At 45.1% G+C, this 14743-nt stretch overlaps 1 protein-coding gene across 6 annotated transcripts in view; it reads right to left on the reverse strand.

The window, feature by feature from the left end:
- LOC109407731 (guanine nucleotide exchange factor DBS) overlaps positions 1–14743 on the reverse strand; it is a 561022-nt gene that overhangs the window by 7470 nt on the left and 538809 nt on the right. For all 6 annotated transcript variants that reach the window (XM_062854437.1, XM_062854440.1, XM_062854439.1 and 3 more), the window contains 4 exons: positions 10784–10986; positions 10404–10518; positions 9565–9762; positions 9255–9460 (listed from right to left, as the gene is read on the reverse strand). In XM_062854437.1, the coding sequence (XP_062710421.1) occupies positions 9255–9460; positions 9565–9762; positions 10404–10518; positions 10784–10986 (722 nt within the window). The remainder of the gene's footprint in view (positions 1–9254; positions 9461–9564; positions 9763–10403; positions 10519–10783; positions 10987–14743) is intronic.

A 14743-nucleotide genomic window follows, 5' to 3' on the forward strand; every position in this document is an offset into this window, starting at 1 on the left:
CAGGTATTTTGCTGTGCCCGGACAAGTGCTGATAATCAAAACATTTCCATAATACACGATGGAATTGGTTTCTTATTCCATGGGATTTATTTGAAAAACATTTGTTCTTTCATTGATTTGCTTCGTTGCCACCAGTACATAAATGATAGGACATCTGAATGGTAATGGATCCTATAGTCGTGTTGAAATGTGTAACAGTTTTAACATCGCTCATCTCTCTTAGAAGTTTTATGGCAATAAAGTAGCAGTTAGGATGCTTGTTATCCAAAAAATATCGTGCATTTGAAATGCTACACAACAGCTGTCATATTTTAGGCAGCATTTGAATTGCTAATACAAGGCAATTCAGCAGTCGAACTGCTATGATACAGCAGCAAGCAGATATAATGCAGTTTTATAGCTGAAATACAGCTTATTTAAATGCTTATTGGTTACCTGGGGAGTTTGTGGAGGAACTCCTGGAGGAATTCCTGTAGCAGTTACTGAAGGAATTCCTGAAGAAAACCGGGGAGGAATTCCGAAAGCAATCCCAAGAGGAACTCCTGGATACATCGCCAGAAATTACGCGCCTGGATATTACAAAATTATTTGCTGTGTAGCCGGTTCACGATTACGTACCTATCTATTAAAGCACAAGAACAAAATGGCTATGGCAACAACAGGGATTACGTGCGGGATTACTCCTTACTCCCCGCAACTAAACGGCGTCGCTGAACGTAAAACCAGTCCCTGACCGAGATGGTCACTTGTGCGCTGGTGGAAACTGGTTTGGACTAGTACTACTGGGTGAAGCACTTATCGCGCGTTGCTGACTGCCACTTACCTTCAAAATCGGCTCCCATGTAGGGCTATCAAGACTGCACAATGCCAGATGTGGTGGGGCCGAATGCCGAACTTAAGCCATCTCCACGTTTTTGGATGCCAACCGTACGTGCACGTGACACGAAGCGGAAGAAGCCAGACAGCAAAGCAACCAAAGGACACGGACACGTTTAATGCTTCCAGTGAGCTATTCGCTCTTTGAAGGAAGCACGACACTAGACAACGGACTAGCATGCAACGCCCAGTGGCACAGCCGAAAATTTTTCCAGACACCTGCGACGGGAATCGAACCCGCGCTTCTCAGAACGATGTGACTACATGCTTGGTGACACACTAGTAGCACGACCACGACCCAAACTGACCTTCATCAAGTACGCGATGGAATAAAAAGGTTACCGAATCGAATCGTTGACCTTGAGACGGATCAGGTGACCATTAGCCATGATGATCGCTTCATCATGGGTAACGGAACGTCGTCGGTGGAAGTAACGATCCCAGGAAGAAGAAAGAAACCGGAGGAACAGGTCGTAGTGCTGCCGCTGAAGAAGGTTCCCAATAAAGAAGTGGATGAAGAAAACGATTCAGCAAGCTCGACTGCCCGTAGACCGGAGCGGTTTAATCGACTCAAAGCATCTCGGCGGTCAAAGCATCTCGACGATTACGACCTGGACTACGTTGCAGCGTGTACAGTGGAATCTGTGACTGTGAAGGAAGTTCTTGGGGAACCTATGTGGGATTGCGCATGGAAGAATAATTGGAAGCGCATCGTGTCAACTCAACGTAGAGGCTCGTAAAGTTGCCAGACAAAGGTCATCGGATCGAGATAAAAAAAGGAAGAAAACCGCGTAGTGAAATTCAAGCACATAATGGTTCTAGGTGTTCCAGCACGAGGTATTAGCCCCCATTACTAGTCAAGCAACATTCCGAATTCAGGCAGTGGCGTCGGAGCATCTAGACGTACAGCCACCGGGATTCACGAAGGTCAGGATGGAACAGATGTTGTGCAGGCTCCAACGTAATCTACGGATTGCGCGAGTTTGCTCGCTGTTGGAACAGGAAGCGGGATGAAGTGCTGGTTAATAATGGATTCAAGGCCACTGCAGTAGATCCCTGCATTCGGCTCGATGGCAGTTTTTCTTTCGGTGTACGTTGACGACCTCCTGCTAGTATTAACCGACTAACTGTTTGACGATCCGACGAGTTACCGCAGTCTTGTCGGTCCCTTAATCTACCAAGTGAAACTGATGGACGGCTGCGAAGCATGTGCTGCGGTTCCTGAAGAAGACCAGAAACAACTATGCACTAGGGCAGTTCAGACTTTAAACATGTCAAAAATTCAAAGCTACCATATATTTAATACAATCCTTGGTGCAAAACTAGAGTCCAGTCAAATTTTCAGCCATTTCGGTGGTGATTTAATGATGGCCCAAAAGCAAAATAGGTTTATATGAGAATTACTATGGAGAATTTTCGAAAAAGGATCTCCTCGCTGTAGAGCATTACCACATGGATGAAGTCATAGGGTCAACGCCGAATTTAATTCTTCAGATCTCAATGATGAATGTTGCCGAAGACCGAAACTTATTTCGACAATCGGGTAAAAAGTTATTTGTTTAATCTTTATACACGATGCCCTGCAAGGTGTGCAAGTAGGTAACACGCATACTATGATTGCGTGTCAAGCGTGTCGATCGAGCTGTGGTCTGCTGTTCAAGCATGCATGAATGAATATTGATTAATAACTTCTGTTTCGTAAGTCGAAACGAGTTGCGGTCTTCGGCAACATTCATCATTGAGGTATTAAGAATTCAATTTAATTTTGACCCTATGACTTCATCCATGTGGTAATGCTCTACAGCGAGGAGAACCTTTTTTAAAAATTCTTCATAGTGATTCCCATATTAACGAACTTTGCTTTTGGACCACCATTTAATCACCACCGAAATGACTGAAAATTTGACAGGACTCTCGTTTTGCACCAATGATTGTAATGAGCATATGGGAGCTTTGAATTTTGACATGTATAAAGTCTTAACTGCCCTACTATGCATCTGCAGTTAGGAGGAATTGCTGATCAACTGCTGGTTGGGATTTCCATTGCGTATTGGGATGGCGATACTGAAAGACACCGTTCGATTTCTAGAATTGTATTTCAGTTCGGCGGCGGTACCATTTCGTGGGCAAGTCGTTGCTAGTCATCCTGAACTCCTTCTTCCATGGAAGCCGAATACGTCGCGCTAAGCGAAACCATCCAAGAAGCGCTATGGCTGCGACAGTTACTTCGAAACTTCGGCGAACACCAAGATCCAGCTTTAACTTTCGTACTGTCGGAGAGTGGGTCGATCAAGTGACCGGTAAGGTAAGTAACTGTCGGAGAGAACAAACACGCGCTCCAAGCACATAGACATTCCTGACCGCTTCGTGCAGGAATTGTGCGTCAAAAAACAGATCTCCTAGGTCCGCTGAAGCACTGAGTGTTCTACGCACTGATAGGACTTAATGAGGACTCCTGAAGAGATTCCATATTGATGAGAAGTGTAATATAGCGTCCGTGGTTTTGTGGATTTACAATGGGATTTTGCGAGTTCCGTGTCCCCCCTAGTATTCCCTTCTCCTAATTTACGTGTACCCGACCCCCGACAACTCGTTTTCAAAATGCTGGCATTTCGTCAATTTTCATCAGATTTTTTTTTTTTTGAATTTGTCCTCAATTGATCATAAATTGGTGCAAGATATCGCAGCAGGTCGTGCGCGCGGGTCACTGTATCGTTGCTTTGTGTCACGTTTTTTCGCATCTTCGTGAAATTTAATTCAATTCGGCCGAAGAAAAGTGAAAATGGCCGGTGAGGTTTTGCATTGCTGAAAACATCTTGAAAAACATTTGGTGAAGTGATTTTAGTGGAAAATGTGCCGCTGCTTTTGAGTTGGTGAAGTTTAGTTAAACCACTTTTGTGCATTGGGGTTAATTGGGGTTTTGGTCGAATTATGTGGTGCTATGCCATCCGGTGAATTTGATTCGACAATTCCACTACTATGGCCGGGTCTACGCCACCCGACCTGTTCCGCGTGTGAAAAAGTAATTTTTATGCGCGTATTACTGTAAAGCCAGCTCGATTGTTCCCTCCACGTCGTTTATTGTGTAGTGAAATCAATACCGTTTGTATATTCCGGATGTGCCTATGAGTCCCGATGCCGCTGATCAAGCCTTTGTATTGTTGGATCCATCGTTGCTGGAAAATTGAGAGTACTGGAAGACTATGCGAAATTCGGTGAGACCTTTCCTTGCGCCACTTTATTCATATATATGAAATTACCTACACTAAATACGTGCCAGAAACAAAAATGCAAATTTTTGATTCAGGAAGTGTTAATGAATTGCAGATATCCATTTGATACCTGGATCCATTAATGCGGGGCTTACTGTTGCAGAAGACGACCTCAGGATGCACGTGCGAGTCAAGGCATACCTCGAAATGGGTCGTTAGATGTGCAGTAGAGCTATCACCTTCCATCTCCAGGACTAAAAAGATTTGCGTCTATATCAACAATAGACGCAGACATTTTTCTTCCATAAAAGCACTGCCGGTCAGTGGGCGATGGATTGTACACACACACACACACACACACACACACACACACACACACACACACACACACACACACACACACACACACACACACACACACACACACACACACACACACACACACACACACACACACACACACACACACACACACACACACACACACACACACACACACACACACACACACACACACACACACACACACACACACACACACACACACACACACACACACACACACACACACACACACACACACACACACACACACACACACACACACACACACACACACACACACACACACACACACACACACACACACACACACACACACACACACACACACACACACACACACACACACACACACACACACACACACACACACACACACACACACACACACACACACACACACACACACACACACACACACACACACACACACACACACACACACACACACACACACACACACACACACACACACACACACACACACACACACACACACACACACACACACACACACACACACACACACACACACACACACACACACACACACACACACACACACACACACACACACACACACACACACACACACACACACACACACACACACACACACACACACACACACACACACACACACACACACACACACACACACACACACACACACACACACACACACACACACACACACACACACACACACACACACACACACACACACACACACACACACACACACACACACACACACACACACACACACACACACACACACACACACACACACACACACACACACACACACACACACACACACACACACACACACACACACACACACACACACACACACACACACACACACACACACACACACACACACACACACACACACACACACACACACACACACACACACACACACACACACACACACACACACACACACACACACACACACACACACACACACACACACACACACACACACACACACACACACACACACACACAATTGATCATAAATTGGTGCAAGTTTATTACACTAAAGTGGCCATGCAATATCCAGAGTTGCGATGGGGATCTCGGTCGCGTTGCATTGTTCGAAGAAAAAAGTGAAAAATGACGCGTGTATGGGGCACTTGCGATGGGGATCGCGATCGGGTGGCCAAACAGGTGCACATTTCCCTTCCTCGCGAAGTGATAAAACTGGATGCACACTTGATAGCAAACAGTATTGCAGAAAATTGAAGTAGTTAAGGAGTGGTTGCGGTCATCCGACGACATGGAACTGGGTGAGATCATTCCGATTTTTTTTCTTTACATACTAGAAGAAATTGGGGTAATTTCACCAATGCGTTTTCATGAGGACTCCTGGAGTCTGTAATATCTGCAAATTAATCTTGTAGTTCTGGTGCAGGCCTAATATTGAAGCGGTAAAAAGTGCGGTAAAGAAAGTGATTGTAGTGTAGTGTAGTGATTCGAAAATAGCTATCTAAGCTTGAAAGTTTATTCTCGATATACTCTCAGTTCGATACAGAGTGAGTTTTTGGAGGCAAAGTGTACAGGCCGCTTTTTCGGAATTCAGTGTGCGGTGGGCGCGTTGTGGCTCGAGTCGGTTCCCGTCGGCGCTAGTTCCCAATACACTTTTAGTTGATAATAAATATTTTTCATTTTTTGCATTTACACAAAAGAGTGAAAAATCGCTCGCCGCTCGCCGGTCGAGAAAAAAACCGGGCGCCGACAAGTGAGTCGCGTTCAGTGTACATATTTCTGTGTGGAATAGACTAAAGGTTTCTGCTCCCTAGTGGAGTGGAGACGCGCGATAGAATTTTATTTCTGGCTAGTTTTTGCGTCGAAAAGTGGTCGGTTGTTAACGCCGGTTGGTGTATATCGATCCATTGTCAAATCATATCACCAACCATAGGTGACTCCCGGACTGACAATGTACCTTACCCTACTAACAAAAAATCCTTCCTGAGACAAACGTGGAGATGCAGCGATTCGCGGTCTTTATAACAACGTTTGTCTTACTAACATTCCCTCCCATCCTCGATGACCGTAAGGACGTGGCCGGCGCCGTTATTGGCCTTACTAAAGTTGAGAGCTCTCGAACTGTGTACATTGAGAATAGTAAGCTAGTCCCAAGCCCTATTCATTGGTTCCTTGTACAATTTCGATTGCTCTGGTCAATCACGGAGTAGCAATTACGAATTATACGGTCATCTATGCGCATGCTCATGGTATACTCTCAGTTCGATACTGTGGGGAACGCGCGACTATTTCCGTGAGTTGGTCGGTTTTCTCGGTAGGGAGATGGGGACGCGAATATTGAATGCAAAATCAGAAGCGCGCGATAACTTTCGTGGGAAAGTCGGTTTTCACGGTATTTTAAACGATCAATTCGGTGACGCGTTTAACCCTACTAACAAATAATCCTTCCTGAGACAACTGTGGGGATGCTGTGGATTCCACGGTTTCTAGTAACAACGGTTGTCGAACTAACATTCCTTCCCCTCTTTCCCAATGGCCGTAAGGACGTGGCCGACGCCCTTATTGACATTAAAATATTGGACTCTCGAATTGTGCACATTGAGAGTGTGTAGCTAGTCCCAAGCACCATTAATTGGATCTCTGTGCAACTTCGATTGTTCTGGTCAATCACGGAGTAGCAACTACGATGTGTACGGTTATCTTTGCTTTGCTTTGCGGTTATCTAAAGTGGCCATGCAATATCCGCAATTATTCCTGAGATATTCCAGGTTGTACTGGGGTCAGGGGGTGGAGGAGCAGTCTGTTTTGCCAAATGGCTACAAGTGATTATTTCATGTGTTATTGTGTTTGAGAGGCCCCCGCGGAACCTGTTCCAGGTGTGCCGAAGCAGCCATATCAGTTGATACATTTTTTTTCTGCCCTATTAAATAATGAGAATTGATACGTCGCACGGCAAACCAGAAATGTCCTCGATGACACCCCCGCGGAACCTGTGCTAGATGTTCCGGGATGGCCATATTAGTTAGTATAGACTCCAGTCTATCGTTTCTGACTTAGTTATTCGAAATGACAAAGATTAATATGTAGCACGGCATGTTCAAGTAGCAAACCAGAAGTGTCTCCGATTAAGCCCCGCGGAACCTGTTACGGGAACCCGGATGGGTCAAATCTGGTTATTGCAGTTGTGTTTCACTGTTTGCAACAAAAATTTCGCTGAAAATCGATGAAACACAATAACACACGAAATAATCACTTTTAGCAATTTTACCCTGGCCATGTTCGCAGGGGTTGACGGTATTAAAGTGAAGGAGTTTCATTTTGATTATTGTAATGTAGTTTTCTTTAGTGAAACATATCACCTTTTAACACTTTAATGCGCCTCCAACGGTTCATCACGAACCGGCTGCTGCAGATGGAGTATGGCTGATCATATGGTTTCGATGATCGTTACAAATCCTAATAAAAGTATTATAGGATTTGTGACAGGTTTTGGAACCTTTTACAGCCATCTGACTTCAAAATGTTGTTTGGGCTCTATTTCCCACGTTTCTCGGTTGATTTTTTATTACATAGTAATTTATTAATGTCATAGTCGCTTTTTCGAATTTTTACAATGTTAGTTGGTCATATTTTCTTTAAATAAAGCAATAAAAATCGACCGAAGAATCAATAGTGGGAAGGAGAATTGCAGCACTTAATTGTGCTGATAGATTCAAAGCTAACGTGCGAACACTTAAACGCATTGTTGACGTCAATGCGTTCGACGTGACATTTTGGGCAAAAACTGACTGCTTTATTGTATTAACTGAACAACGTTACTTGTGTATGACTAGGTTGACATTTCTAGGCTACGCTTGAGAAAATGACATGGTTCATCTAGGTAGGACCGATAGGACAATTGAACGAATTTGAATATTTTTAATAGTATTTGTAGCAGGATGAAAGTTGACATGAAATCTTTATTATTTTAAAATTTTATTGCAATCAACTGACCAACTTGGCGTATTTTTGATTATCTCTTAGATGTTCAGAAGTTCAGTTACATGTTTCTGTGGATTTTGGACCGATGACAATTTAAGGACATAAGAGATGAACACAAGTAGAAAACGATTAGCCAAATCAAGAAAACAATTTGACACAGGATCGACTATATTTTAACATACAGGGTTCGATTGATTCGATGAAAAAAAAAACAACATACGACAACTGACTTAACGAGGAGAAAAACATATTTAACCATACCACAAAATTAAACAAGGAGACAAACACAAACCGTGTGACCATAACACTACATAGGCAAATCCTGACTGACTGACCAACTGAAAACTTTCCAATCTTCTACCGTAACTTTCTGAGTCAGTTGCAACAGTGTCTTAATGGATATCATTTTCCGCGTACGGCTGGCAAACTGCTTCTGAAAGATTACGTACTCTTTTCTGTCTTCGGGTCTAGTGTAGAGGTTTCAACTCTATTCAGAGTGCAGCTAGAAACCTAGCAAAAAAAAAAAAAAATAATCACTTTTAGCAATTTTGGCAGCTCAATCCCCAGCACAATCCGGAATATCCCCGGAATAGTTCCGGATATTGTATGGCCACTTGAGTATAGTAAATAGGCCCCAATTTATGATCGATTGAGGGGGACTTCAAAAAAATCGGATGAAAATTTACGCCAGCATTTTGAAAATAAACTGTCAGGGGTCGGGTACGTGAAGGTTAACCGCCCTTCAACACCACCCTCCTCCACTTGCCTCCAAAAATCTTACCTTAAGTCCCCAATTGCTCTGAATTCATTGATATTACATCTAAGCGGTTCCAGTATACTTACTTATGATTCAGTCCGTACTGCTTGATTTTCTCCCCCTTGAGTTCCTCCAGTTGGTTCAGCAGCACCCGTTTGATCTCCGCCACCCACTTGTTCTTGATTTCCACCGTGTTGGCCTGTATCGTGTGCACTTCCTGTCGGCCTTGAAGCCACACCTCGAACCTCCGTGGGTCGCCTCGCACCGATTCCGTTAGACCGATTTGGGACATCTAGGCGCAAGCAAAACAAACAAAGAAAGAAAAAAAAAAGAAGAAAAACTCCACCATTAGTAGAGATATGCTCCCCGGAGCTGACCGCGGATGGGGTGCCAAACCTGTAGCCAGTGTTTGAACTGGTAGGTACTCTTGTTGTGGCCGGTTTTCGAACCCTGTTTGCAGAACAGCATCGCCTTCTGGTAGAGGAAAATGTGCCGATGTTGGGTTTTGAGCCGCAACCGGAGATCTTTCTTGCTTTCGGTCCACACTTGGAACGAGTCCTGCAGCAGTAGTTCACCTTGCTGCGACAGGTCGGCCTACGATGGCGTGAAAAGAGGAGAAATTTGCGTTTTGCTTTCGGAACTTACCCGTCCGTTGCGTTTAGTGCCTTTGCGGGCGCCGGTAATGACCTCATGCTTGGATTAAGGAGAAAGGATCAACCTCACTTGTGTGTGAGTAGGTACCTATCGATCCAAAATCCAACCGATGTAATTACCAAAGCGAGCATGGACGGCCACTACAGCCACGCTATGCTAATGAGATGTAGTTAAGGTGGACGCTGATGAGTATGGTTGATGAAAGCATGTTCCGGCCATCATCGGTTCATTGACAATGTGATTTCTTTGAACAGTGACCGGCAGAGTAGAAGGTCCACGTTACAATTATCAGATATTAGTGAGAAACAAGATGCAATCTATCGTTGAAAACAAGTACAGTTGAGGTACTTTTAGATAACGAATTTTTTTCAGGAACTATTAAAACACATGTACAAAAAAATCCAAAAGAAAATCAGTAGATCGCCCTTTCTGCCGGTAACTGTAAACGAGAGCAGCTGTTGATGGGGACAGGAGAAAAGGGATCCGTAGCAACAAGCGAAAGCCCGAACCTGTTGGTTGGGAGGGGGACATGGATCGGACACAAATTGCCCGTGACTGCAACCAGCCAGTGCTCTACTTACGGGGAAACCAGTTATTGCAATCTGATGCATCGAATCGTTGACGCACTTGAGCACCACCAGCATGCAGTCCAACGCCTTCTGCAGCTCCCGGGAACACGTTCCGGTGTCGCTGAATCTAAAGATTGTTTGTTGCGGGGAGGACATTTCGATTGTAAGACACAAGAGACATTTGGGATCACAATCACCAGACATTGAGAGAGGTGCAATGACGCGGGAAGAGAAAAAGATACATAAACGATACAAAAAGAAACATGGCAAATATTAGCGAATTGTGAAACCGTTTTCTCTGTGTGGGATGTTCAATAAAACTAAAATGTAAGCTGGGTAAGGTAGGCATAAGTGTGAAAAAAAAAATCTGAAAGAAATACGAAAAACGTTACTTTAACAGATCCTTTAAGAGAAGTTGATACTTGGTGATCCTTTGTACTGGTTTGAGCAAATAGGCGGCGAGGGGTAGCTTGTGGCCGAGCTTCTTCTGGCACTCCTGCAGGAACAGATGTGTGTCCACTAGCGTTTCCCGTAGCCGTTCGGAGCGCGGAATGTTCTGGCAGTAATACGAGTACAACCGGAAGAATGTGTCCCGCTGGAATGAATAGTGGAAAGAAAAAAAAAAAGTTGTTAATTATTTTGCAGTAAAAAAAATGGGAATTTGCAAAATCACTCATTAATTTTTGCATACCTAATAATCAAGTCACTGTTACATGAAATTAATGTCAATCTGACGTGACCCCAGGTGCGTTTTACATGAATCATGTGAAAGAAGTCAAAAAAGTGCCCCACAATTGGGGCTCGACATAAAAGCACCGACGAACCGACGTGACAGTGGCGATTCAAAACTGTCCCCCCCAAATTTAATGGTCGACCAGCGAAGCGAGCGATCGCTTCTGTCAAATCAGCGCAGACGCGAACCGTTTCCTATATGAACACACGGGGGTTTGGTGTCGAGCTATGCAATCATCGCGAGCCGTTATAGAGGTGGCGATAGTGTTCGGCTATTTTTCATCATGGCGTCGCGGACAACTAGTTTGAATTTATTTGTTCTAGCTGTCACGTCGGTTTTTTTTTTCCTTCTAAACCATAGGGGGATAAATCTGCTCATCAGACACCCTAACAGGAAGGTTAGGGTAGTGTGGGGTTAAGGCCGTCTTCTACAATGCCGGTAGAAGCCAGGACTACTCTCTCCTCGACCCACTAAAACACATTCCCATGGTCGCCAAACCCTACGTCTCTCCGGAACCACCAAGAAGGTATTGCTTCAGAGAGGGGCTAGTGCATATCGCACCCTCAAGGTTAGCTGCCGTAGCCTAGCAGCAACGAACATCGATGACTCGCTCTGGAGAGTCCATCACGATAGCATGCTGGCCCTGGCGCTTAGCCAGTTTCCCGAGTGGTCCTCGCCACTCCCTTTGTCCTCGGAAGGCGGGCAGGGTCAACCCCGCCCGCGCCCTACTGCTGAGCGGACATCAAGAACGTCGGTTCGTCGGTGACAAGAGTACACCAGTGCCCGTCATGTGCAATATCCGAGAAATAAATCTACTGGCAGATTCCGCTGATAGCCAGATCAAAGGAGCGGCTCAAAAATTTTTTGGAGCTTGTGGCGATGGCGGCCATGCAGGACCATGATGGCAACTGAACTCATGGCAACAGTGGCAGAGCCCGTAAAGAATAAGGTGCCGAAGTCTACCCAGACTGATTGCTTGAGATACGCGGGTAGACCGAAGGGTACACCAGACGCGACAAGCAATCACAGAAAGGTACGAGGCAGCCGTCAGATGAAGAGCTACCAGGCGACGCTCGCAAGACCAGGAGGCTGTTAACCACGAGCGTTAGGGGCAGTAATACCGGCAAGTCGGACCCCGACCAGGAGTCTCGGAAAGTTGGGTAGGGTGAGGCTGAAAAGACCGGTGAGTCCAGAATCGAAGGAAGCAGGGGGTTGCGCTCCAGGAGGTGTGTTTGACAGGATCCATGGTGCGAACGTATAGAGGTAATCATACCATCTACCACAGTTGCGGGAACACACGTGAGCTGGGAACAGCTTTTATCGTGATGGGTGACATGCAGAGACGCGTGAACTGTTGGTGGCCAATCGACGGAAGAATGTTCTAATTGACGGACGGCTCTTCTAGAAGACTGCTCGAGAACAGTAAAAGCAGCCATCAACAACGTAGCCGAGAGCACCATCGGGTACGTGGAAAGGAGTCGACAAAACGAATCGTTCGACGAGGAGTGCAGAGCGATTTTGAAGAAGAAGAACGCAGTACGGGCGGTAATGCTGCAGCAAGGAACCAGGCAGAACGTGCTACGTTGCAAACAGAAGCGGAAACAGCAGACCCGCCCCTTTCGGGGAAGAAAGCGGAGTGCTTATTACTGCTGTGCCATTCCCATGAAACACGGAAGTTCTACGAAAAGCTCAACGCATCCCGCAACGGCTTCTTGCCACGTGCCGAGATATGCAGGGATAAGAACGGAGGCCTCTTGACGGATGGACGTGCGATGATCGAAAGGTAGAAGCAGCACTTCGTCGAGCACCTGCATGGCGTGGAGGACGTAGCACGAGATACCACGACAATGGAGGAAACGACTACGCCAATGCAACTGAGGACGGAAATGAGCCAACTCCCACGCTGAGGGATGTTAAGGATGCTCAAGCTCATAATGATAACTCATTAAGATGGGCCCAGAAAAGTTGGCCACTTGTCTGCACCGGTTGATAGCCAGGATCAGGGAAACCGAACAGCTACCGGAGGAGTGGAAGAAAGGAGTAATCTGCCCCATTCACAAGAAAGGGGACCATTTGGAATGTGAGAACTTCAGAGCGATTACCATTTTAAATACTGCCTACAAAGTGCTATCTCAGATCATCTTCCGTCACCTGTCACCTAAAACGAATGAGTTCGGGGGAAATGATCAAACCGGCTTCATCGACGGCCAGTCGGTAACGGACCAGATCTTTACCGTACGGCAAATCCTCCAAAAATTCGGTCGATTCACGGAGCTATGGAAAATCATGTACGAAAATGGCTTTCCTGGAAAGCTGACTAGGCTGATCAAAGCAACGATGGATGGTGTGGAAAACTGCGTAAGGGTTTCAGGTGAAGTACCCAGTTCATTCGAATCTCGCAGGTGAGTGAGACAAGCTGACGGACTCTCATGCCTACCCATGCCTCAACAGCTGGGATTTTGGCTGGGGTACACAGTTAAAAAATTCGTGTAAATTTGCATTGATTTCGATGCACATATTTGGAGCATCAAAATAAACGCAAAATTAAATCACATTTCAAATTTAGACGACCAGAGTAGATAGCCAGACGTGTAAATTTACACGTCGATGAATAATACACTCAGCATAGCCTGAGATCTTTTTTGTTTTGTTCCGTTTTCCTCTCGTTCCCACTGATTGAAGATTTTCTGCTAGCTGTGGGAAAATAAACACAAAACAGTTCGGAGCCACGTATGGTAATTTTATTGATCTTCTTGCTATGATTGCGCAGGGTAACATGCCTATGAGTTATCCATAATTAACTTCAATTAGTTTTATAAATTAGACTAGGACACCTCTATAGATTCGATCACTTTTCGCCGCTGTGTCCACTGCTTCCGACGGGTAAGATGCGGGAGGTCTGGGAAATATATTCAGCAGGTCATCAACCACAAAGGAATTCTAAAAAGTGTTCCTGGGGGAACCCTTGGAGGATTTTTTCAAATAATTCCTGGAGTTGTTTCTGAAATAAACATAGAAGATATTCCCGGTCGAATTCTTGGAGGAATGCTTGTAGGAAAATCTGGAGGAATCCCGGAAGCAATCCCATGATAAATTGCTTAGGAAATCCCAGGAAAGCTTTCTTAACCTTCTTAATTCTTGGAAGCATTTCTGAGGCATCCATGTCTGCAATATTTTTTGGACGAATTATTGTTGGAATTTTTGGATGGAGAATGTTTTGTACAATGATTTAAGAAACTCCTGGAAATTTCTGGAGGAATTATCGAAAAAAGAACTGGAACACTCACTGAAGGATCTTCTAAAGACATCCCAGGAGAAATTCCCGGAGGAATGCCTGGTGAAACCCATACAGGAATTCTTGGAAAACTCTCTGGAGCAATCCATGCTAGAATTACTGAAGGAAGCTATGGAAAATTCCTGAAGGAATTCATCGATGTATCCTTGCAGCAGGGTTCCTGATTTCCACTTTTTATCTTCTTCCACATTCGAAGACAGTCAGCAGCGAACGGTTGTCGCTTTAGTTTGTGTGTATGCTTGTCAGCGACGACAGCAAACTCCGGCGAACGGTGGGAAGCCACACTTGGAAATTACTGATTCGTCAACATTCGCATCGCAAGCG

Source organism: Aedes albopictus, chromosome 2 (genome assembly GCF_035046485.1).
Source record: "Aedes albopictus strain Foshan chromosome 2, AalbF5, whole genome shotgun sequence".
Lineage (NCBI taxonomy): Eukaryota > Metazoa > Arthropoda > Insecta > Diptera > Culicidae > Aedes > Aedes albopictus.